The 23628-nt window shown below is 64.9% G+C and overlaps 4 protein-coding genes and 1 pseudogene across 9 annotated transcripts; 2 read left to right on the top strand and 3 right to left on the bottom strand.

The window, feature by feature from the left end:
* Window positions 1-9: 9 nt before the first annotated feature.
* LOC144246083 (uncharacterized) lies at window positions 10-973 on the bottom strand (annotated as a pseudogene).
* A 540-nt stretch (window positions 974-1513) lies between these two features.
* LOC110478510 (E3 ubiquitin-protein ligase RNF19B) lies at window positions 1514-6335 on the bottom strand. 3 transcript variants are annotated; one of them, XM_077782515.1, is made up of 10 exons: window positions 6231-6335; window positions 5734-5969; window positions 4581-5182; window positions 4009-4190; window positions 3592-3742; window positions 3067-3262; window positions 2521-2635; window positions 2280-2414; window positions 1997-2189; window positions 1514-1881 (listed from the first exon to the last, which is right to left on the bottom strand). In XM_077782515.1, the coding sequence occupies exons 3-10, from the start codon at window positions 5027-5029 to the stop codon at window positions 1722-1724; spliced, it is 1581 nt and encodes a 526-aa protein (XP_077638641.1). In that variant the 5' UTR covers window positions 5030-5182; window positions 5734-5969; window positions 6231-6335; the 3' UTR covers window positions 1514-1721. The 3 variants fall into 3 exon arrangements, with proteins under 3 accessions (XP_077638641.1, XP_077638643.1, XP_077638642.1); XM_077782517.1 differs by having other exon boundaries at window positions 3067-3229; XM_077782516.1 differs by having other exon boundaries at window positions 5882-5969.
* Window positions 6336-6736: 401 nt separating this feature from the next.
* ZNF513 (zinc finger protein 513) lies at window positions 6737-10814 on the top strand. Its single transcript, XM_031504466.2, has 3 exons — window positions 6737-6950; window positions 8912-9505; window positions 9698-10814. The coding sequence occupies exons 1-3, from the start codon at window positions 6737-6739 to the stop codon at window positions 10447-10449; spliced, it is 1560 nt and encodes a 519-aa protein (XP_031360326.1). The 3' UTR covers window positions 10450-10814.
* A 111-nt stretch (window positions 10815-10925) lies between these two features.
* On the bottom strand, window positions 10926-17210 carry SNX17 (sorting nexin 17). Its single transcript, XM_021545186.3, has 15 exons — window positions 17046-17210; window positions 15381-15455; window positions 15063-15180; window positions 14687-14751; window positions 14497-14607; window positions 14040-14130; window positions 13792-13879; window positions 13392-13461; window positions 13183-13275; window positions 12869-13072; window positions 12428-12550; window positions 12251-12328; window positions 11997-12071; window positions 11688-11729; window positions 10926-11603 (listed from the first exon to the last, which is right to left on the bottom strand). The coding sequence occupies exons 1-15, from the start codon at window positions 17106-17108 to the stop codon at window positions 11484-11486; spliced, it is 1416 nt and encodes a 471-aa protein (XP_021400861.2). The 5' UTR covers window positions 17109-17210; the 3' UTR covers window positions 10926-11483.
* On the top strand, window positions 16650-22155 carry EIF2B4 (eukaryotic translation initiation factor 2B subunit delta). 4 transcript variants are annotated; one of them, XM_021545178.3, is made up of 13 exons: window positions 16650-16736; window positions 17883-17926; window positions 18003-18141; window positions 18447-18656; window positions 18841-18923; window positions 19126-19217; window positions 19569-19683; window positions 19958-20034; window positions 20223-20325; window positions 20517-20644; window positions 21262-21442; window positions 21518-21698; window positions 21915-22155. In XM_021545178.3, the coding sequence occupies exons 1-13, from the start codon at window positions 16676-16678 to the stop codon at window positions 22112-22114; spliced, it is 1614 nt and encodes a 537-aa protein (XP_021400853.3). In that variant the 5' UTR covers window positions 16650-16675; the 3' UTR covers window positions 22115-22155. The 4 variants fall into 4 exon arrangements, with proteins under 4 accessions (XP_021400853.3, XP_021400851.3, XP_021400855.2 ...); XM_021545176.3 differs by having other exon boundaries at window positions 18829-18923; XM_021545180.2 differs by lacking the exon at window positions 16650-16736 and adding an exon at window positions 17763-17802.
* Window positions 22156-23628: the final 1473 nt, after the last annotated feature.

The raw sequence follows: 23628 nt of genomic DNA, 5'->3' as shown, positions 1-23628 counted from the left end.
ACACGGCAATTGAGACAAACTGGTTTTAATGTCACCAAGCAAAGCTGCCTCAGCTCTCAGGGACTGCAGACATAACTAATGTTTTAGGATTGCTTGTCCTTGTGATTATTCATTCTGTTTATTCAAAATCAGGAGTACCCTCGACCAGGATGTTGCCAGCATGGAGGAAGTGTGAGGTACTGAGCAGCCCCTTCCCAGAGTGATCTGAGATAAACCCACCTGGCAGCAAATGGAAGTTGTGCTGAGAGCAAACCCACTTTTGCAAAGGAAAAAAGTCTTCCTGAGAGGTCTCCTCAGGCAGCCCTATTCTAGGGCAACACACCAGCTCATCCAGAGTTCCTAAGTGTGGAAGCAGCCTAAGCAGCACATCCAGCTGCAGCACTGGGCTGTGTGAGGCTCTGAAGCACCAGAATCACACAGGGCGCAAGAGCCCAGCCTGGACACTCCAGAGCAGTTCAGGACTGGACAACTCACTGCAGAGCCACCAGACAGGGTGGGGAGCTGCAGCCTGGGGCTGCCAGGGAAGGGGGTCAAAGGTACCAGGAGAGGCAGCACCTGGGCTGGGGAGGGACAGACTGAGCTGCAGAAGCCAAAACAACAGCCCAGGACCAGATGGGTGGAGTTCATCTTCGAAAAGGGAAGATGTGCAGTTCAAGGTATTGCCAAAGGCACAACCCCATCACGTAGGAGTCCCAGAGCAGCTGGAGGAAGCTGTGCAGGTGAGCCAACCCACAAACCTCATCTCCCATGGAGATAGGCTGGGACAGCTGGGGATGTTCAGTCTGGAGAAGAGAGGATCCAGGGAGACCTTAGAGTCACAGTGCCTAAAGGTGCTCCAAGAAAGCTGGAGGGACAGGACAAGGAAAAATGGTTTCCCACTGCCAGAGGGCAGGATTAGATGGAATATTGGGAAGAAATCCTTCCCTAGTGAGGCCCTGGCACAGGTTGCCCAGGGAAGCTGTGGCTGCCCCATCCCTGGAAGTGTTCAAGGCCAGGCTGGATGAAGCCTGGAATAACCTGGGACAGTGGAAGATGTCCCTGCCCATGGCAAGGGACAGCAATGAGCTTTAAGTTCCCTTCCAACCCACATTCTTTACTCATTCTGTGACTGCCCAACTCTGAGCAGCAAAACATTCAGGAGCAGCTTTTTTTCCCCAGGATGCTGCAGTGGAGTCAGAGAAGCAAGGATCCCAGTGCCTGAACTACACAACCCATCTGGCAATAGGTCCTCACCTAGAGTCCATGGTGGTCCCTCCACACTGGCCTTTATGCAGGATGGATCCTGTGGGGACCAGCACCAGAGATGGGAGCTGGGGGGCTGCTGCCCTCCCCTAACCCTGGAGCCTGCTCTCGGGGCAGATGAGCTGATACAGGCAGGGAAAGGCCACAATAACCCCTGCGTGGCCTGAGTGTCCTCTTCCTCACACCTGCACAGACGTGATGCCTGTCGTGCACACCACTGGGCTGCCAGGGGGCTGTGCTCTCAGGCGAGTTTTGCTACAGGAGACAGAGGGACCCTCGGTAAGCAGCTTTATTTCCTAGTGGTGCCTCTGGGAAAGGGGCAGACAGGGCTAGTGCAGGGTACAGCAGTGCTGGGGGCAGTTGGCACCCACCCAGGACCCAGCTCCCAGGGCTGGGTGTGTTGGCAGAGGGGGCCTGGCTCTGCCACAGGAGGGCATAGGGCCTGTGTGTGGATCATGACTCTCCCCCTCAGGCCTCCATCACTCCACAGGGACACCCACGGAACTGCCCCTGTCACTGGTGGCTCCCAGGGAGTCCCCAGAGAGGCTCTGCCCAGACAGGGCACTGCTGAGGCTCTGCTGCCGAGCAGAACGTGGCACCGCTTCCACGGACACCTCCACCTCGATGGTGACACCTTCCCTGCGGACAGACACTGGCCTGAGGGCAGCAGCCCAAAGGGGTGAGGGAGCAGGGGACACTGTTTGGAAGGGATGTGCCACTCCCCCAGCCCCCTTGGCACTGCCACCCTGCCTACCTGTCAGAGGCGTCCTGGCCCTCGCTCAGCATGCTCCCCGCAAGGGCCACTGTGCTGGCTGACTGGTTGTCCCGTTCTGGCCACACCGGCCCCGGGCGTGGACTGCGGCTGCTGCTGGGGAGGGAGGCGGTGGGGTCCAAGGCTCCGTCCTCACCCGCTCTGGGGCTGGGCAGCACCGACCACAGCTCGTTCACTGGGGAGAGAGAGCACGCCGTTCCCATGGACTGCCCCTTGCTGGAGCAGGGAGGGCACGGGCCAGGCCTGCCAGCTGTGTGGGACCCACGCTTGGCCAGGTTGTCCAGCTCCACCACGCCGAGGTCCCCAGGCGTGCGGCCGGCCCTGCAGCCCCAGCGGCTCCGGCACAGCGACAGCACCACGGTCCCATACACGTAGGTGAGCACCAGGGGCACACCGACGCCTGCGGGCAGACAAGCGGTCACTGCCCAGCCCCAGCCCCGCTGCCTCTGCTCCCAGACATCAGCCACAGTCCCACCCCCAGCATGGGCAGTGCCCTGGGCACTCACCCACAGTGAGAGCTGTTATGATAGGGGATACAAAGAGAGACAGGAGAACGCTGCTGGTGACAGAGAGGCACTGCTGGCACCCGGAGAGGCTGCTTCGCCGGCTCTGGCCCAGCACCTCAGGGACAAGACAGAAAGGTGAAGGGCTCTACAAAGACCTCAGCACAGCCCCAGGGACTCAGCCTGGCAGAGCTCCAGCCACAGCTATCCAGACACCCCTCCCTCTCCTCAGGGAAAGGCAACCACAACAACACTGCCACCATAGCACAGGTGTTCCCAGAAAGCCCCCCGAGAACCCTCCCTCCTTTCACCCACCCTGACCCCCGCTCCCCAGGCTGAGCACACCCGCACTGGCAGGGGCTGCTGGGGGCAGCAGAAGGTTCTGGCAAGGCAGCACTGTGGGTGGCACAGGGACGTGCTGAGGGAAGTCAGGGGTGGCACAGAGATGTGCTGTGGGCAGCAGGGAGCACTGCAGGTCTGTCCAGGCCAAGAGCCATGGGCTATCAGACTCAGCAGGACCACAGGGACTCCAAGACCACCTGCCAGTACCTTCCTACCCATGTAGATGGGGATCCCAATGGCAATGACAGGGACAGCAACACCCGCAGCAAGGGAGATGACCATGGGCGCTCCCAGCACCATGCCCAGCTGCCACAGGATCCTCCGGGTCCGTGACCACGGCCTCTTCCCCCAGAAAGTGCAGCCAGAGGGGCTGTGGGGACACAGCGGAGCTGAGCCAAGGCTTCTGCAAGTGGCAGACAGAGACCAGCACAGCCTAGCCCCATGTCAGGGGACATCCCTGAACCCACCAGAGAGCAGGCAGCCAGGTTCCCCCAACCCCGAGTTCCAGCTGCCTCCTACAGGGTGCCAGCAGCCAGCCCCAGCCCTGCCAGACCCAGCAGCACAGACCACCCTGCTCCCCCTGGCTAACCCTGAACCTAGCGCAGGGCCTGGATGCCCCCATCCCGGCTCCCCATCCTGTCAGGGCCCCCAGCCTCGGCTCAGTGCAGTCCCACAGACCCCCCCCCCCCCAGCTCCTGTCCGGGCCCCTTAGCCCTGTGGCCCTGCACTGACCTCAGAAAGTGCACGTCAGAGATCTCCTGCAGGCAGAGCCAACAGAAGAGGCAGCCACAGACCGTGCAGTTCATGCGGTTGCAGCTCCCGTCATTGATCTTCATGATGAAGGCGCTGCAGCGAGGACAGACCTTGATGTCCTCGGCCTCAGCTGGGGGGAGATAAGACAGGATGGGGGAGCAGGACAGAGCAGTATGCATCCATCCCAGCCTGTCCCAGGCTCTTCCCATCCCACAGGTATCATGGGGGGAGCCAAGGTCCCTCTATACACCCCAGCCCAACTGGCACAGGGGCTGTGAGACTGCAGCAGAGGAACTCTGGATCCTGGCTCCAGGAGCCCCACAGGCAGGAAGCACAGAGGCACAGGACTGTGACAAACCCCAGCACTGCTGCTCCCTCCCTGGGCCAGGGCCTCACCGTGGGCCAATTCCTCCGGCTGGGCCAGCTGTGCTGTGGGGGTGGCCAGGCTGGGGGTCGGTGCACAGGGGCCATCAGGGTGCCAGGGCTGCCGGCAGTGGTAGCAGAACTCGGTGCCACAGCCCTCACGCCCACAGGTGAGGCGGGGACATTCGGCACAGCCATGGGCAAAGACAGCGTAGCTGTGGGGAAAAGGCAGCTGGGGCTGGGCTACAGCAGGGTGCACCCTCTCCACACAGCCAGACCAGGTCGTAGCAGTCCCAGTCCTGCACTGAGTTGGAGCCACAGCCCCGGCTCAGGAGAGCTGGGATCCACCCTCACCAACCCACCCTGTCCAGCACCCACAGCCCCAGGGCTCACAGAGTATCTAGCACAGCTAAGGACACCAGCCCTGGCAGACAGAGCTGCATGGGCTCTGCAGCCACACAGGACTGGACACTTTCCTGGGCACTCCCAGCCCAAGGCAGGACAAAGTGCTGAGGAACCCAGCCTGGGAAGGGCTCACAGGACACAGGCACACGCGGCTGCTGTGGGAGGGGGGCCCACACCCAGCCCCGCATTCCCGGCAGTACCTGCAGTCGGGCGCAGGGCACCAGCGGGTGCCAGGATCAGCCACCAGCAGCCGTCGCAGCAGGAACTCCTCATACTTGTCGCGCAGGGCGGGCTCAGGGAGGAGCCGGTGCACGTCGGAGGGCTGGAGCGCGGCGGGGCAGTGCGGGCAGGACACGGGCACGCGGCTCTCGCTGACAGCCAGGCGCAAGTACTGCTGCAGGCAGGCCCGGCACGAGCGGTGCGAGCAGGAGGCCAGGCTGGGAAAGGCCTCGGGGGGCTGCGGCAGCAGGCACAGGGGACACTCCTCCAGTGCCTGGCCCTCGTCCAGGGGCATCACCACACGCGTCTCCTGGGGCTCCTCTGCCTCTGGCTCCGGTTCTGATGGTGCGTCCCCACTGACAGCCTGTGGCTTCCGCCTGAAGCAGCCCAGAAGCCGGCAGGGCCCAGGCACACGAGTGGGCTGGTCCATGGTGGCCCGCCAAGGCAGCCAGGGCTGCTGCTGAGCTACAGAGGGCAGCAGGGAGGGGCTGACCCTGGTGCAGCCCCCATGGCCCGGCTCCTACCTGCACCTCAGCACAAGTACCAGTGGAACCATCCCCAGCTGCAGTCGGCGCCGCTCAGCCTGCAGAGGAACTGCCCCTGAGAGCGAGCCTGTGCCCTGGCAACAGGCCCCAAGCTGTCCTGCCCTGTCCTGCCTCCTTCAGCTGTGCATGACAGGGCCAAGACCGCAGAACTCTCAAATCCCAGCGCGGGGAAGACAGCAGCAACACCATGGCAGCCAGCTCAGGCACAGGGCAGCGCGACACTCACACCCACCCTCCCCAGGGCTCTCCTCCCAGGGTGAGACATGGCTAAAGCACTTTTCACTGGAGTTCACTTGCCAAGGGACCCAAGACCCAGTCCACTCAATGACCAGGAGCTAGGTGATTCCTGCAGCCGGGTAAATCCGTCCACCTTCCTCACTTGGAGCTCACAAATCCATGGCCACCCCACATTCCCTCCCCATGGTCCTTCCCTCTCTACACCCCAAAGCTGCCCCCTGCCCTCCCCAGCTCAGCAGCACTGCCACACCACGCAGCCTCCAAAATACTCCCGCGTCAGAGGCAGAAGCACCGGCACGAGAAGAGGCCAGAACCGGTGACACTCAGGTGAGGCTGAGGAGTCCGAGCATACCTGCTCTGCTGGGCCAGGCACCGGGTGGCTCCACATCCCCCCGGGGACATGGTGCTTCCCGGGAGAGGGCAGCTGCAGAGCTCGGGGCAAACGGGCAGCGGCGGGATTTCCGCGGTGACCGGAGAGCGGCAGGCGGCCGGGGCTGTACCTGTCAGCGGGGAATCATCGCTGGCGGCACGGCACGGCCACGGCTCCCCCGGGACGGCCACAGCCCGGCACATCCAGCGCCCTGGGACCTGCAGAGGGACAGCAGCGATTCGTGAAGAGGCCGAGCGTGGTAACGGAGCGGAGCCACCGGGAGCGCGGACCGAGGGATGCGGGTGGGGATCGGGCACAGCGCGGGGACACGGCTGAGCTGCTCCCCGCACCGTGCACCTTTGTGATCGGCCAGAGCGCGGCGTGACCGGACAGCCAGCGGCCCTTGGGCCTGGAGGGCGAGACGCCGAGCCCCGCGTGTCCCCGGTGTGACCGCGCGGGGACACCGGCAAGGAACTCACCGGGATCTGTCCTCCGCGCCGGCGCTCGGCGGGGCCGGACCCGGAGGGCCCCGGGGGAGGAGCCGCAGCCGCCGCTGAAGAGGCACAGAGACCGTCAGCGTCCGGTAGCGGCCCGGTACCGCCGGGGCCACCGCCTCCCGCGGGCCGGAAGGGGTGGAGCCGCTGCCGTGCCGCCACGCCCCGCTCCCCGCCCGAGCCGCCGGGTCCTGCCCGTCTCTCCCCGGCCCGGCTCGGCCCGGCCCCTCGCCCGCCGGGCCGGGCACGCTCCCCTCATGCCGCGGCCGCGGGGCCGGCGGGGCCGGGCGGTGGCGCTGCCCCGCGCACGCGCCCGCGCTGCTTCCGGGTCGCGCGGGCTCTTCCGGCACAGCCCCCGCGCGGCCGGGGAAGCGGAAGCGGAAGTGTCCGGGCGAGGCGGGGCGGCGGCGGCCGCCCCGGGCTGGCGGGGGCGGCTGGCGGGCCGCGGGCGGGCGGGCGGCGGGGCCGGGCCGGCGCCGGGGCCCGCCACGATGCCCCGGCGGAAGCAGAGCCACCCGCAGCCGGTGAAGGGTGAGTGCGCGGCGGGCCCGGGGGGCGGCGGCGGCGGCCCGGCGGGGACCCGCGGCGCTCGGAGCGCTGCAGCGGACGCCGAGGATGGCACCGAGGAGACGGCGAGAGCGGCGGTGGTGCTGCCCGGGGACCTGCTGCTGGGCCGTGGCCCGGCCTCCGAGAAGGGACCGCCAGGTGCGTGCGGCCCCCGCGGGGACGCCGCCCCTCTCCGGCGGCCCCGCCGGCGGCGACGCGGCCCGGCCGGGCTCTACCGGCCCCGCGCTCGGCGCATCCGGCGGGGCCCGCCCTGCCATGGGCCCGCCCGGCGCGGGCTCCGGCCGAGCTTCCTCTCACGGGGGAGGCCCGGCCCCCGACGGGGCCCACGGGTGGGTTCTGCCCGCCCGGCATTGAGCCCCGGCACCGATCCCCGAGTGCTCCTCCCCGCCAGGGTCCCGGGCACGACGTGTCCCCGCGGTAGGTTTGGGGCCGCGCCACGCAGCCGCCGCCGGGCTCATCCCGGAGCCACCGCAGCGCTCAGCCCCGGTTCCACCAGCCCCGGCTCCCATTCCACCGCTCCCGTCGGCACCGCGGGCGGGAAGGAGTGCTCTCAGCCTCGGCACCCCGGCCCGGTGCTGGGCAGCGCCCGTCCCGCCGGTGCTCCTGGGTCAGCCCCGGCTGAGGCAGCTAGCGCTGCTCAGCTCCACGGAGCTGCTCACGGGCACCGGCGGGGAGTCACTCCCGCCCCGGGAACCGAGCAGCGCGGGAACAGAACGGCAGAGATGACAGCACAGACTGTCCAGCCCCATGTCCCTGTCCCCGGGGCTGTGCCCTGGTCCATGCGCTCAGTGGCTGCTGGGCTGTGCCCTGCTCCTGCGCTGGCACTGAGGTTCAGTCCCAGCTGCTGGGCAGATGGGGCTGCTCCGAGGACTGTGCTTCCCTGCCCTGGAACGGCTGCTTGGTAGCTCTAGGAGCCTGACAGGGCTTTGGGGACATTCTACCGGGAATAGCTGTCCTCCCATTCCGCCCCAGCCGAGGAGCAGAACAAGGACCTCAGCCCACTAACCAGTCGGGACAGACAAGCTGTCCCGTGAGGGCATTGATGCGACCATTTGGGGGACAGTGCTCTGGGCATGCTGTGGCAGCACTGCTGGGCTGAGGGGACAGGGGGTTCCCTCAGAGGGGACAGCTGGGTCCCTTGCTGTGGCTGGGGCTGAGCTGAGAATAAACGGGATCCCTTGGCAGAGGGCTTGAGGCAGGGTCAGAAGTTCCCCTGTAAGAGCCAGGCCTTGTCATGATGCCCTTTTCTGATGTCTGTGTTTCTGGCAGTGCTTGCGGAAGGGGCTGGGAGGCTGGAGGGGCCTCCCCATCCCACAGCATAGCTCAGCCTCATCCCTGCACCTGCCTGGGGCTCCGGCAGCTGGGCACAGCCGGCTGGCAGCAACAAGGGGACAGTCCAGGGTGGTTCCCGGGATTGTGGGTAGCTGCTGAGTTTGACAGGCCCCAGGGCTGCAGGTCAGGCACAAAACGGGGCCAGCAGGGCATGGCTCAGCTGGTCATGCTGAGCTGTCCCTCCAGCCCCAAACACCAGCCTGGGTGCACATGTGGAGCACAGAGGCTGCAGAAGGATGAGTCTGTGCCCAGCTGAGGAGTTCCATTTGAGAGCCTCGCACAGCCTTCTCCCTGCTGCCACCAGACAGTGGCACTGTGTGGGGCAGGGGAATGTTTCCTGCAGGGTAGAAAGGGCTGGTGTTGGAGCTCCCTGGTGCCAGCCATGCGAGTGCAACCAGCCGCCCACCCCGGGGCTGGGGCAGTGGCACAGTGAGAGGGGCACAGAGCAACTTTAGGGGCACCCCTTTCTCCAGCTTGGGCCAGGCTGTGCCCACCACCTCCTACCCACCAGGCCCAGCAGTGCCGGTGGGTGATGGATCCACCCATCCCCTCACCCTTCCTGGTGCCAGGGTCTTGGCCAGCCACGCAGAAGCATCAGGGTTTCCCGGGACACCCAGAACAGCCCTCAGCAGGGTGGTAGGAAAGGCCATGGCAGTGGGGCTGCTCACTGCCTGCTGGGTGCCACGGGGTGGGACTGGGGTTGTAGGCACAGGGGCTGTGCCCAGGCCAGCCAGGCTGACACTGCCCCATCCCCACGGTGTTCTCAGCAGACACACTGGTGGGGAAGATCGCTATTCCAGCATACGCCCTGAGCGACGATGACTGCTCCTCTGGCTACCAGCAGCTGAGTGTGGAGAGCGACCCCGAGGAGGGGGGTGAGCCTGGCCCCGCCGCCCTGCCCTGCCGCCAGTGCGGGCTGCAGCTGGCTGCCAGCCTGGGCCAGAGCTGCCTGCAGTGCGCCGGCGCCGAGGGCGGCCGCAGCCAGCGCATCGTCTACTCCTGCCAGCTCTGCCCCTTCGCCTCCCACTACTCCAGCCACCTCAAGCGCCACATGAAGACACACAATGGGGAGAAGCCTTTCGCCTGCCCGCAGTGTGCCTACGCCTCTGCCCAGCTGGTAAACCTGACCCGGCACCTGCGCACGCACACCGGGGAGAAGCCGTACCGCTGCACGTGCTGCAGCTTCGCCTGCAGCAGCCTGGGCAACCTCAAACGCCATGAGCGGGTCCACAGCCAGGACAAGCCCTTCCAGTGTGCTGCCTGCGACTATCGCTGCAACCAGAGCCGCAACCTGAAGCGGCACATGCTCAGCCACCGCCTGCCTGAGAGCGAGGGGCCACACCGACGGGAAAAGGACCCAGGTAAAGGTGGGAGGGTGTGGGGTTGTGGGGAGAGCTACACTGGGGGTGTGGGGCTGGCACAGGGCACAGATCCTGCCACTGACCCGAAGCCGTGTTACTGCCAGGCTCGCCGGGGCACTGTGGGTCGTCACAGAGCCAGTCCTTGCTGGTGCTGTGCCACCCAGTTCACAACCCCAACTTTTTGTCCCGCAGAGCCATTGCTGCCAGAGCTGAGCCTGCACGTGGGCAGCAGCAGCGGCCCCTTCCTGCCCGGCTGCGCACGGCTGCGGGGTGAGGAGGCAGCTGCCCTGCCCGAGCTGCTCTTCCCCTTCACGTGCCGCATGTGCGGGCTGGTGCTGGACGACGGGTTCGCACAGGACGAGGGCCTGGCCGAGCAGGTCTGCGGGCGCTGCAGCCTGGCGGTGCTGGGCACCGAGCCGGGTGCCAGCCCCCAGAAGGGCACTGGGGACAAGGGCTTTGCCTGCAGCCTGTGCCCCTTCGTCACCCACTACCCCAACCACTTGGCGCGGCACATGAAGACGCACAGCGGGGAGAAGCCCTTCGTCTGCCCGCTCTGCCCTTACGCCTCCGCCCACCTGGACAACCTGAAGCGGCACCAGCGCGTGCACACAGGCGAGAAGCCCTACAAGTGCCAGCTCTGCGACTATGCCTGCGGCAACCTGGCCAACCTCAAGCGTCACGGGCGCATCCACTCAGGCGACAAGCCCTTCCAGTGCAGCCTCTGCAGCTACAGTTGCAACCAGAGCATGAACCTGAAGCGGCACATGCTGCGGCATACGGGCGAGAAGCCCTTCCAGTGCCGGGACTGCTCCTACACCACTGGTCACTGGGACAACTACAAGCGCCACCAGAAGATCCACGGCCACACAGCCGAGAGCTGGGTGAACCCACGCAATGCCAAAGCCCTGCTGGCCCCCCCAGCCGTGGGCACGGCCCTGCCCTGAGACAGCACTTAGCCCGGCAGTGGGCCTGGGGTGCCGCAGTGCCTGCCCTCCCCAGGGGAGGGAGGACAGGCAGGCAACTCCACGGGGGCTTAGGGCTGCCTTACAGCAGGCCCAGAGGCACACTGGGGCCTCCAGCAGCCCTATCCTGCCTGGGCAGGGTGAAGTCACGACCGGCAGCTCTGACCCCTGCCCGTATGGCAGCACTGCCACATCCCCAGCCACCCCACCTGCCTGTTTCTGCCTGCCGGAGCCTTCCTCTGCCGGGGCCTGGGGAAAAGGGGGGAGGGGGGAACAGGACTGGTTCCATGGCTGTTGCCGTGCTGGTCGGTGTAATTTATATTGTGTATAAAAGCATTAAACAGTCAGTTTTGTTATCTGCTTTTCACACTAGGGGCCTTGTTCTGCTACAGAGGAGGACAGCACAGGGCTGGCACAGAGAAGGGAGGGTCAGCAGCCACCCCCCAACAGACAGCTGGTACCAATCAGGATCCGTTTTAATAATTGTTGCAGTGTGTAAACATCAGTTACTGTCCATTAATGCTCTGTCGGGCTGAGCAGCAGGAGATACGTAGTTACAAGCCTAGATTATGCTGGCATCTATGAGCGGGTTAGAGGGGACTCTGCGCGGAGCCCCTGAGACAGTGTACTGCGCTCTGTCTCGGAGCACAAACCTAAATGCTAATTTGGCATTATGGAGCCTGCCTGGGTCTGCCTTCAGGCTGGGCCAGGCCTTCCCAGCTGGGACAGGAACCGCTCTGCCCCCAGACTGGGCCAGGCCCTGCACTGCAGCTCCAGGGCTCTGCCCGGGCAAACTGTTCAGGTCAAACAAGCCCTCTCCCAGCTGGAGCCAGCAGCGGGAGGAGTTCAGCTGCCCCCACCCCAAAGGCAATGGGCTGGGGGCAAGCTTCCAGCCCCGGGGAGCAGGGAAAGGTGGTTGTAGCAGGTGAGAGGCACGTTGATTGCAACCTGGCTGCAGGTCGTACATTCCTCAGCGAAGGCCCTTGCTCGGGCTGGGGCTGTCCTGGGAAGGGGCACTACAGATCCTCATCACCAATGCCCTCAAAGGCATAATTGCCATGGAAGTCATTAGCACCCACGTCGTTTGCAGAGCTGGAGTGACTGATCCCACGCAGGCTGACAGAAGTGAGCTTGCTCTGTGGGGAAGGGCGATGTTAGAGGACACCACTAGCTCCCCTCCCCATAGCCCGAGGTCTCTGGTGCATCCACACACAACTCACCGAGAGTTTGGCCATGGGCTCCCAGGAGGCATCAGGTGAGTCCTGTGAGGACAGCACAGTTGGGCAGCACAGGGTCATGGGACACAACACCCTCCTCTCCTTCTACCTGCCCCCTCCGTCCCTAGGGAGACTGGCTCACTGAGTTGGTCCAGGACCTGTTTCCCTTCCCAGGGCTTTGGAAGCAGGACACCACAGCCCTGCTGTCCTCTGGGCTTTCCCCAGCCCTGCCAAGGGGACAGTGGCTCTTCTGGAGGCAGTGAGTTCTGGTACACAACATGTCAGAGCTGTGATTGCACATGTCCCACTCACCAGCAGCGGGGGTGACTTCACAGCCTGCTGGCTGTCTGAACGCCGCAGGGCCCCGTTCACCCGCCGCCGAAACATCTGCAGGGAGGAGCACAGCTTAGCCACAGGGGCTCCAGCATCAGCTCTGGGCTTATAACTGGCCCTGGGGATGCTGGTCCCATCCCAAGGGGAGCACTCAGGACCCAGTCCAGACCCTAGGAAGTCACAGGGCCAGTTGGGATCCCACTCCAGAGCCATCATCGAGCCCCAGCCCTCACCTTGCGGATGCTGCCTCCTGATTTTTTCACCATCAGCTCGTCTACCATGGACTGCAAGCAGATGCTCAGCATGATGGCCTGCAAGGGAGAAGTGTCACAGGGCTCTATGCACCCCACAGCTTCCCACACCCTATGCAGGGCCCAGCCCAGCCCTTCCCCTCACACAGGCAGCTCTACCTGTGGGCTGGTGATGGTGACCCACTGCAGCCGGTCCTTGCTCATCAGGTACTCAAAAGCCAACTCCAGCTTCACCTCAGATTTCCCTGGGCTGCTCCCCGAAGGGCCATTGTTCATCGGCACCTGCAAGGACACACACCAAGGCTGGGAGCCTCCAGAGGGGAAGGAGCAGCTCCCCAGACACTGGTGCAGGTCAAGGGCAGCACCAAGCCAAGCGTGGGACGCCTGCCCTGTGCCCACTGGTCTTCTGCCACTGTCAAGTCCCCTCCAATATCCTGACAGCAATGATCCCCTCAGCCCCAAGGCATGGTTCAAACCCTCTCCAGGCCTACTGGGCCAGAAGCTGGTGTCAGAGCCATCACCTTTCCTAGGAAGAGGTACCGGCCCAGCCGGGTCTCTCCAGCCCCCCAGACCCCTCCCTGCTCTCCAGGCATCACTCACCGAGGATGTGACCCGCCAGCACCGCATGCGTGTGACCTTGAAGCTGCCCTCTTTGATCTGCTCGTTCGGCAGCCGCACCTGGAAGTTGAGCTCGTTGTTGCCGGCACTGACGACGACGTGGCAGCCCTTCTCGGGGAAGTCGGTGACACAGGGGTCAAACTTGAGATAGCCATAGTACTTTAGGGTCTGCGCCAGGCGGATGAACTGCAGGCAGAGCCAGGGATGCTCACCCGGGCCAGGAACAGGTGACCAACCCAGTACCACACGTCACACAGAGCCAGAACTTCTCATCATGGCATTGTACCCTGTCCTACCTCCTTCTTGGAGACCTTTTCTTGCAGGGACTTCAGCTGCCGGTGCTGTTCCTTGTTGACAAGGATCCATCCATGTTCAATGTCTGACACCGTCTACAAGCAGCAGAGGTTGACGAGCCCCTGGGACCGGAGCCACCCAAGCCCCTGCACAACTGTGGCCAAGGGGTGCAGTGTCTGTCCTCACGTGGCTGTGCCACACCAATGCCCACCTGTGCGTACAGCAAGTTCAACCCCACGTGATGCTCCATCACATCATCATCATAGGCCGAGTCCCAGTAGCTGGAAGGAAACCATGCAGGTTAGCCTCCTCCCCACCTCTCGACAGCAACAAAGAGAAAATCACCCTCCTGCGGGCTGGCTCTCTGACCAGCTCCCCCCTAACCATCAGTCACCATGCCCTGCTCCCCACCCAAACCGGCTGCCATGGGAAGGCAGAAATGAGCTGAGCACAGCAGGGCAGCCCATGCTCCAGCGCCACAGTCAGGGATGTTCAGATGTGCTCCTGGGGGCCAAAGCATCTGTGGGCAGCAATGGCAGGAGGGGAGGGTCCTTCTGTGGAACAGGGAGCCCTGGGCACCACCCCACTGCTGCCCTGCAGCCCCCGCTCACCTCTTGCGCAGGATGATCTGGAACTCGGGGTTGTGCAGGCTGGTGACCGACACGTACGGCAGCTCAAACTCCTGCAGCTTTCGCACAACTGTGGGGAAACGCCGGCTCAGCAGCAGCTCTGGGCAGCAGGAGCCCCATGGCCCCAACACCAGGGTGTCCCGAGGAAAACAGCTGTGCCCCCAGCCAGGGTAGGGTCCAAGCACAAAGCCCTCACTCCAGGCAGGGGGCAGAGCAGATGTCCCACTCACAGGAGAAAGCTCCATCCTTGGTCTCTCTCACTAGAAAGAGGCTGAAGTAGCCAACCAGGTCATCTGGCAGATCCAGCTTGGAGGCCACAGCCTGGGAGGAAGAGCAGGATAATCCAAATATAGTCCCAATATGGTGGCAAAACCCAGCCCATGTGTATTCTGGGACCTCCCAACAGCAGGAAGGCAGCACCTCTGCTGCCCTGCAGCCAGGCCTGGGGCTCCTTGCAACCAGGAAACAGCTAGGGGACCCGAAACATCAGTCGGGACCCAGACACACCCTGCAGCACGCCCATTTCAGCTCCCAGCTTTCAGCCCCACCAAGTCAACCCTGCTCCAGGTGGGCAGATGGCAGGGGAGGGCAGGAGAGGCTACCAGGCTGAGAGAGCCCCACACATGTCGGAAACCACAGAAACGCAGCATGAGGGGCTGGTCCCACCCAGCATGAGAGCTCTGGCACCTCAAGGACATCCTCTGTCTGGTCCGACGTAAGGATGGTGACCTTGACCTTCTGCCCGTTAGAGAGCAGCACTTCCAGCACCACCTCCTCTGTGGGTATCTGCTGCGTCTCCTGGAGAGAGAAACAGACTGGCACCTGGCCCCTCAGCGCAGACTGGGGGCCCCAGATCCACTACAGCTCTGCCCCTCACCTGCTGGGCCTTGCGCAGGAAACTGTTGAAGGTCTCGCTGCCTCCCAGCGTTGGGTCCTGCCGCACTGCAGGAAGGGGTACGAGGAGTCAGGAGTCCCATGGGAAGGAGCAGGGACACACAGCAGTGCCTGGCCCTTCTGCAGCCCCTCAGTTTGCCCTCAGAGTGTATGCTGTGGCAGCCAGGGAGCCCCCTGCACATCCCCACTCTGCAAGGGCAGGCCACGGGCTGGGACAGGAGCTGGCATCCAGGGGACAAGCCCATCAAATTCCAGTGCTACACTGGGAGCTGCAAGATGCACCACGGCTAACGGAGCAGTGCAGGGAGGAAGCCATGGGCCGTGCCCTGCACAACCGGGCCGGGACAGGCCCAGCTTACCAGCCTGCATGTACTTCTCCAGCTGCTCCCGTCGCTGCTCTACCTCTGCTGGGGTGAGCGTGAAGATCTTCTTTGGGGGAAAGGCTGGGACCACATTGGCGCCATACTCCTTCCTTAACTAGGATGAGAACAGAGTGCTGCAAGGGCCTCCAGAGAGACGGTGCCTGCCTTCATCCCCCACCCTCGCTGATCCCCAGGGACCTAGCAAGGGGAGCAGAGAGCCTGCCAGCATCCCTTATCCATGTGGGAGTCCAGCAGTATGCAAGAACGCCGATGGAATGTCACAGAGCAGGAGTGGGCACCCGGCGCCCTCCATACCTGCTCGTGCAGGCCCAGGAGCTGGCTGTAGCGCACCCGGCAGTGCAGCACCCCGTTCACGTGGATGTTGTAGGCCTGCAGGGAAAGAGGCCGGTCAGATCCCAGCACCTGGCAGGTGGAGGAATCCCAGCACCTGCCCAGGATGCTAGGGAACACCCAGGAAAAGGCAATAGAGGCCCTGCCAAAGGGCAGATGGTCAAAATCGTTCAGGAAGTATGAGCACATCCAAGAGATGTGCCCACAGCACACCAGGAAGGTCTGCCCCTGTCTGCCCAGCCATGGGGAGCACAGAGCCACACTGCAGCCCTGCAGCCATGCCAACAGGACACCCCTCCCTCCTCCCAGGGCTTCACAAGGAGCTGGTCCCTGGCTACAGACCCTCTGCTCTGGCTCAGCTCCTGCTGACGCCACAGGCAGAGCACAGCCATGACTGCAGAACACTCATGGAGGGCCTGGCAACTCCATGGGCCAGCTCCCGGCACCTCACCATAGGCAGAGTCCTTGCAGGGAACAGCACTGTCCTCCCAAGTCCTGCCATCCCCGCAGCACTCTTTGGGAGGGCCAGAGGATGGGCACGAGCCTCGAGCCAGCCATAGCAGCCCAGCCTCCCATGGGTGGCCCCAGCGCTGGGACTGCCCAAGGCCCAGCAGAGGTGCCAGCCCAGCCAGACTGCAGCTCACACCAGCACCTCCTCACCCAAAGGCACCACCAGCCCAGTGCCTCAGGATCACTGCGGAGGAACCAGGAGGGACAGCGGTGATACAGGCAGCACCCACACCTGCCCAAACCAGGGCTCTCCATAAGGTCACAGATCCTGCTCAGCCCCCGGGCTGCCCAAGGGCTCTCCACAAGGTCTCCCCCAGGCCTGAGAAGCCTCAACAGCAGTGGAGGGCAAAGTGCAGGGGGGATTATAAGGACAAAATGCCTGGAGGGCTGCCTGCTCCTGAGCCCTTGAGCAGGATTGCCAGGTCTCTCCATCACCACTCACCACTGCACCGTGCCCCACCTCGGGGTCCCGAGGGGGATCCCCCAGAGAAGGATTTGAGCACCGAGGGCAAGCGTGGGTCTTGAAACCCAGGGCTGCCCACCCTTACCCCGAGAGCACAGATTCGGACCTTCCGCCCAGCCTGCGGGCTCTGCCGGCCCCAGGAAAGGAGCTCTGGGCGCTGAGAGCCACCGCCACTCGGCGGCGGCGTCCCCCGGCTCCTCTCCGGAGGCGCTCACGGCGCAGGGACCAAAACAGGAAGCCGGGACAAACGGACGGACGGGCGGGCCAGGATGAGCCGGAGCTGGGGATGAGACCGGACGGGGCCCCTGCGGGCTGCCACCCCGCCCGCGGCGCCCGGGCAGGGCAAGGTCCGGACACCCCCGGGGCTGTTCCAGGGACCTCCCGCGCCCGATCCGGAGGCGCGGGGGCGGCGGGGCCCAATCCCTGCTCGGCCGTGGCACAGGGCGCCGGCCGGGGACGGCGGCGGGCCGGGACCTGCCCGCCTCGTCCGGCCGCGGTCCCAGTGCTGATCCCGACCCGCCACCGCGCCGGGGCTGCGGATCCGCGCGGCCCCACCGGGGCCGCACCGCACCCGGGCCGAGGAGCCGCGCCACCCACTCGGCTCCGCCGGGCGGCTCCGTTCTGCGGGACAGCTCCGCTCCCTCGGCCCCGCTCACCACGTAGGCGGCGGCGCCGCCGTCCCCGGCGCGGGTCTCGGTCTCGGGAATGGAGAAGTGCATGGCCAGGCCGAACGCGCCCCCGCTACCCGCCTCCCGCCGCCGCCATCTCGGGCCAGCACTCCCCGCGATGGCGCGGCCGGCAGCACCGCCCGCCCCAGGGCCGCCCCGCTCCGCCCCGCCCGGGGCCGTCGCTCTTCACCCGCCCCGCTTCGCCCCGCTGCGCCCGCCCCGGGGACGCCCTGCCCTGCCCGGCCCGCTCCGCCCCGAGCGGTGCCGCGCCGGGGCCGCGGGCGCGCTCGGCAGCGCGCACCCGGCGGGGCACGGGACTGGCGGGGCGGGGCCGCGGGCGGGACCCGGGAACGACCGGCGGGGGACGGGACCGGCAGGGCGGGGCCGCGGGCGGGACCCGGGAACGACCGGCGGGGGACGGGACCGGCAGGGCGGGGCCGCGGGCGGGACCCGGGAACGACCGGCGGGGGACGGGACCGGCAGGGCGGGGCCGCGGGCGGGACCCGGGAACGACCGGCGGGGGACGGGACCGGCAGGGCGGGGCCGCGGGCGGGACCCGGGAACGACCGGCGGGGGACGGGACCGGCAGGGCGGGGCCGCGGGCGGGACCCGGGAACGACCGGCCCGCACCGGGGTGACGTCACCGCGCTCCGCGGAGGAGCCGCGCGTCCGCGGGTCACGTGGGGCCGCCGGGCCGGCAGGGGGCGCTGCGGGCGGCGCACGGGCGGCATGGCGGAGCGGGAGGGTGAGTGCGGGACCGGCCCCGGGACACGGAGACCGGCCCCGGGACGAGACCCGGCCGCGCTCACGCTCCCGTTATTCTAGGTGGGAACCCCGAGGGAGCTGCGCCGGTGCCGGCGGGACCGCAGGTGAGCGGGGCCGGGGCTGGCGTGGGGCCGGGGCCGGCGCCCGGGGTCGGGGCCGCCTAACGGTGTGTGCTCACAGGCCCCGGAGCTCTCCCGGGAGGAGAAGCTGCAGCTGCGGAAGGAGAAGAAGCAGCAGAAGAAGAAGAAGAGGAGCGAGAAGGGGCCGTCGGCCGAGTCCGCGGAGCCTGGCGCGCCCCCCGAAGCGGGGCAGCCGCGGGGTGAGCGCCGCCGGCCCCGCCGAGCCCCGAGCGGAGCAGCGCCGGGCCGGGCCCGGGGCCCGGGGCCGGCAGTGTCTTCCGGCGGGTGCAGCCCCACTCCGTGCCCTCGGACAGCCGCGTTTACAGAGAGCCCATCCCCTGCCCACGGGAGCGCGGGGCTGTCCCGGTGCCGTGACAGCCGCGCGGTGCCCGGGGCGTGGAGCCCCCCGAGGGCCCGGAGGGCTCTCCCTGCCGCGGACTGCCCCTCGCACTGGGCTGCATCTCCCAGTGAGGCTGGGCACAGACTCCCCGCTCCTCCCCCGCAGCAGCTGCTCAGCCCACATCCCCTCCCGCCTCGGCTGATGGCCCCGGTGACAGCGAGAAACCGGCGGGGGGCAAGAGCAAAGCGGAGCTGCGAGCAGAGCGCCGGGCTAAGCAGGAGGCTGAGCGGGCCCAGAAGCAGGCCAGGAAGGCAGAGCTGAGCCAGGCAGCCACGACGGCCAAGCCCCGGCAGAGCCCCACCGAGCCCCAGTCCAGTAAGGCTGTCACCAACACAGGGTGCAGAGAGTGGGTGAGGAGGATGGGAGCATCTGGTGTGGGCACAGGCAGAGTGGGCCCATGTGATCCATCCGTGCTCTGGGTTCTGCCTGTCCCTGGGTGCCTCCCCTGAATTTGGGTGTGCACCAAAGCAGCTTGGCCTCATCCCAGCTGTCCTCGCAGTGGTGAAGCGGCTGCCGGAGCATGTGCAGGTGGATGACCCTGCTGCCCAGAGGAAACTGGCCAAGAAGCTGGAGAGGCAGCAGGTAGGAGGAGAACTGGGAGACAGGCTGCACACCTGGGGCAGCTGTGTTGCAGAGGGCCTGGGGGGGCACATGGTGGGACCAGGGCCTGCTCTCTGAAGGGCAGAGGGGAACTTTGCATGATGCCCTGAGCAAGTGCCGGGTATGACTGGTGGCCCTGGGATGAGCAGAGCACTGGGTGAGCCATCACAACACTCGGTTGCAGGTACCTCTGAGGCAAGACTATGGCACCAAGGTCAACCTGTTCTCCCACCTCCACCAGTACAGCCGGAAGAAGCCACTGACGCAGCAGATGAGGTACAGGGCTTCCCCAGCCCAGGGCTCTGGCTGGGCTCTGCTTTGTCTGGCCTGGCTGCAGAATGGCTCTGGAGCAGGGGTGTCATAGTCTTGCATATGGGATACACCTGATGGAGTGGTGAGGGACGTTTCGCTTGCTTTGGGGAGTGGCAGTAGAGGCAGCCCAATATCTTTCCTATGGGGAGAGTGCAGGGCCACAGGAGAGGGGGCTGTGGGGAGAACCTGGCTCCTCAGATTACCACCAGCCCCCTTCCTGGGCCATCCCTTAGGTTGTTGGGCTGGGGCTCATAAATGGGTTGAGTGTTTTGGGCTGCAGAGGTGCTGACAGCTCCCTCCCACTGGTCCCTGCAGCATCCCCTCCACAGTGATCCACCCAGCAGTGGTGCGCCTTGGCCTCCAGTACTCCCAGGGCATCATCAATGGCTCCAACGCCCGCTGCATTGCACTGCTCGAAGTCTTCAAACAGGTACCTGAGCAGCTACCTGGCAGCAGGGGCACTGTGCTGCGTGCAGGTGTGTGTTCCTGTACCCTGACTGCTGAAGCTGTATCTGTGGTCAGTCATCCTCAGCCTCTTCCTTTGGGAGGCAGGGTCCTTTTCTGGCACTGCCACTGCTGTTTTGAGTCCCTGGAGCACCCTTTGCCCCTCCAGGCAGTGTGTCAGGCTGTGCAGGACGTGTGCCCTGACTGCAGCCTGTCAGGCAGGGTACCCTGAGATCATACTCCTTTTCTGTTTGTCTTAGCTGATCCGGGATTACTCCACTCCCCCCAATGAGGAGCTGTCACGGGACTTGGTGGCCAAGCTAAAGCCACACATCAGGTAAAGGCTCCCAGTGCCAGAGCAGAGGGACCAAAGCTCCACAGAGTTTGGTCCATTGTTCACATCTCTGGGTTGGTATCCACCCAAACTTTGGCTGACTTTGCTAGGCTTCTGCCTTCCTGCCCACCCTCCCTCTCCCTGTGTTGGCCCTCCAGGCTGCTTTGGAGCTAAGCCCATTTCTTCTGCAGTTTCCTGAACCAGTGCCGGCCTCTCTCAGCCAGCATGGGCAATGCCATCAAGTTCCTCAAGAAGGAGATATCATGCCTGCCTGACACCCTGAGAGAGGATGAGGTGAGTGGCCTTGCTCAGTGGCAGGCTCCAGGCCCTGGATGAAGGAGCTGAGCAGGGATGGGATGCAGACACAGAACAGTGCTGCAGTGGAATTGAAAGCTTGTTACTAGGGGGAAGAGCCTGATCCTGACCTGGCTCAAATCAGGGAGTTGCTGAGAGCAAGAAAGTCTGTATGTGATGTGTCTCCTCAGGCAAAGGAAAAGCTCCAGGACATGATTGACAAATACCTGCGAGAGAAGATTGTCCTGGCAGCTGAGGCCATCTCAAGGTCTGCCTTTGAGAAGATCAATGACCGTGACGTGATACTGGTGTATGGATGGTGAGCATAGGCAGTGGATCCGGCGAGTGGGAGGAGGGAATGGAACAGCATGGGAGGTGAGGCTGTGATGGTCCTGCACAGGGCTCGGCACTGTCCTGCCTGGTATCAAGTTGGATTCCAAGAACCCCAGAGTCACAGCTCCCTCCACCCAGGGCACTTACAGAGCAGCCAGGGTTCACTGGATTTTAAACAAACTGCAACAAAGTCAAATGTTGGGAAGCAAAAATACAGAAGTTTGCATCCCAAGAAGTAGAGGTGGGGAAAAGAACCAGAGATTGCTGCAGCAAGAGTCCAGGTATGCTATGTATGCTGGGCAGAGGAAGGAGCGGGGGCAGGAGGCCAACGCAGGCCAGGAGTGTTGTGACGGGGAAGCTGGTAGAGGGTGTGGAGTGGCAGAAGCCCTTGTGCTGGTCACAGACAGGGAGGTCAGTGCTGCTTCCAGGGAGGGCTGCGGCGTCGCCTTTCCCAGGGTGCTGCCTTGTGCAAAGACAGGGAGACATGCCCTGGGAGCCATCTTGGCAGGAGGGTTCTGGAAGGGGCAGCACTCACAGGATGTGGAGGATGAGGGTGGATATCTGCTCTGGTGGGAGGAGCAGCTCCTGACGGGCGCCCTGCAGCTCCTCCCTGGTGAACCGGACGCTGTGCGACGCCCACGCAAAGAAGGGCCGCGCGTTCCGCGTGATCGTGGTGGACAGCCGGCCGCGCCTGGAGGGCCGCGAGACGCTGCGCCGCCTGGTACGCAGGGGCATCCACTGCACCTACGTGATGATCAACGCCATCTCCTACGTGCTGCCCGAGGTGAGGGGCTGTGCCACGGCCAGGGACACTGCAGTGGCATCAAAGGTGCTGACAGCTCCTGTGCTTCCCCGACAGGTGTCCAAAGTGCTGCTGGGAGCCCACGCGCTCCTGGCCAATGGCTCTGTCATGTCCCGGGTGGGTACCTCACAGATTGCGCTCGTCTCCAAGGCCTACAACGTGCCCGTCCTAGTCTGCTGTGAGACCTACAAGTTCTGCGAGCGGGTGCAGACAGATTCTTTTGTCTCCAACGAGCTGGGTACGGCTTCTGTCCCTTTCCTCCCACTTGGGACCTTCTCTCCCAGTCCCTGCTGTGGACCATAACAGACTGCTCGGCCCTGCCATCCCTGTCCCTGGGCAAGGGGTCACTTGCAGGCAGGGGCACAGGCAGGCAGTGGTGGTGTGTGCTGCTCCAGGGGCAGGACAGAGAGGTGCTGTCCCTCCCCAATCCTGACTGCTTCTCCACTCTCTGCAGATGACCCCGATGACCTGATTGTGCTCCGGAAGGGCCAGGCCCAGCTTGGGGGCTGGGAAGAGAACAAGTCCCTACGCCTTCTTAACCTGGTCTATGATGTGACACCCCCAGACCTGGTGGATTTGGTCATCACAGACTTGGGCATGATCCCCTGCACCTCAGTGCCTGTGGTCCTGCGTGTTAAGAATGTGGATCAGTAGTCAGAACAGCTGCATGGACACTAATAAACCAGGCCCCAGTACTCTGTGTCTGCCATGTGTGGTGTGGCAGAGCCCTGGCACCCATCATCTCATCCATGTCACCACTGGCACAGCTCTGCGCCTTCTTGGGGCCTCTCCTCCCACTCCATGCTGCAGCACAGATGGGTCTTCCCTGTCCCTCGGCCCCTCTTCCACTGTGGTGATAGCCCCTGGCTTACCCTCCTCGGAGATTTGGTGACACTGGGGCTGTGCTGGCAGACCCCGAGCTGGGCCGGTGGGGGAGAGCCCGGGTCCCTCTGGCCACTGGAACCAGCCCCGGAGAGGGCCCTTCCCCCGCGGGGCGGCCGGTCTGTGCACCCCGGTGGTGCGCGGGGCGGTGAGGCCGCACGGAAGCGGGACCGGCGGCGGCCGAGCGCGACCGGCGGGGACCGGCGGGGGCGGGGCCTGCCGCTGGGGGCGTGGCCATGTAAATCGCACAGCTGCCCTGGCAGGGGCGGGGGCTCAGCGGAGCCCTCACGGGGCGTGTCTATGCAAATTTTGCCGCACCGCGCGGCATACCGGGACGCGGCCCGCGCGGAGCTGCGGCGTCTCACTGGCTGCGCAGGGAAGAATTCCTGTCGGGCAGGTCGCTGCGCCCCGGTGTGCTGACCCGTGCGACATCACCAAATGCAGTTTGACTGCATAATTTATGATAGGGGAGTTGGTGTTCGCGTTCTCCCTGCCTCTGTCGTTTGAAGGGAGAGTTGTAACCAGGGCTGGCTACAGATAGTGTGCACAAGTCTGTTGGTATACGCAATTGCAGCGGCCCGGATCGTTTACAGACGCAGCGGCAGTGTTGCAAGCCCGACTCCAGGGGCCCTCGGCGCCCGGTCCCTGCCCCATCTCCATGTGTGCTGAAGCAGCCCAGCCTCTCCAGTCTCCAGCCTGTGGGGTCGAGAAGTGCCTCCGGCCCGACTGCACGTTCGGTGGGACGGCAGGACTCGGATTAGTGTCCCAGCCAGCACACCGACCTCTTGGTGGGGACGGACAGGGGCAGAGAATTCGTCCGACTCTGGGTGTGTCAGATTCCCGCTGTCTCTAAATCCAGTTGAACCCACAGACTCGGCAGGGTGTGATCCACACAGTGCTCACCGATGGGATCGCCATCTCTGCACCCCGTTCCCGGTAAGGACTCATCCACCGGGATGTTTCCCTGCTCCTTCAGACATGCCGTGGGACAGGGATCATCCCGGCTTCAATGGCAACAGTCCACAGGCCCCCTTTAGGGATCCGCTGGCCAATTACTGCAGGGAATGGGGACATGTCTCCCGGACACCGGCACGGCCTGCTCGGAGAGAACGCCCTGGGATGCCCCTGAACCCACGGCTATTCTCAAATCGCACACCGAGAGCGCGACCGGACTGTCCTGCCAGGGAATCCCTGACCCCTCGCGGGGCGCCTCCTACACCCGCGGTCCGAGATCCCACGGCTGCCGTGTCCCTCGCCACGTTCTCGATGCAGTGCGGGAGTGTACG

This window comes from Lonchura striata, chromosome 3 (assembly GCF_046129695.1).
Source record: "Lonchura striata isolate bLonStr1 chromosome 3, bLonStr1.mat, whole genome shotgun sequence".
NCBI classification, from domain to species: domain Eukaryota; kingdom Metazoa; phylum Chordata; class Aves; order Passeriformes; family Estrildidae; genus Lonchura; species Lonchura striata.
The sequence above is the reverse complement of the archived record's forward strand: the minus strand, read 5'-3'. Positions and strand labels throughout refer to the sequence as shown.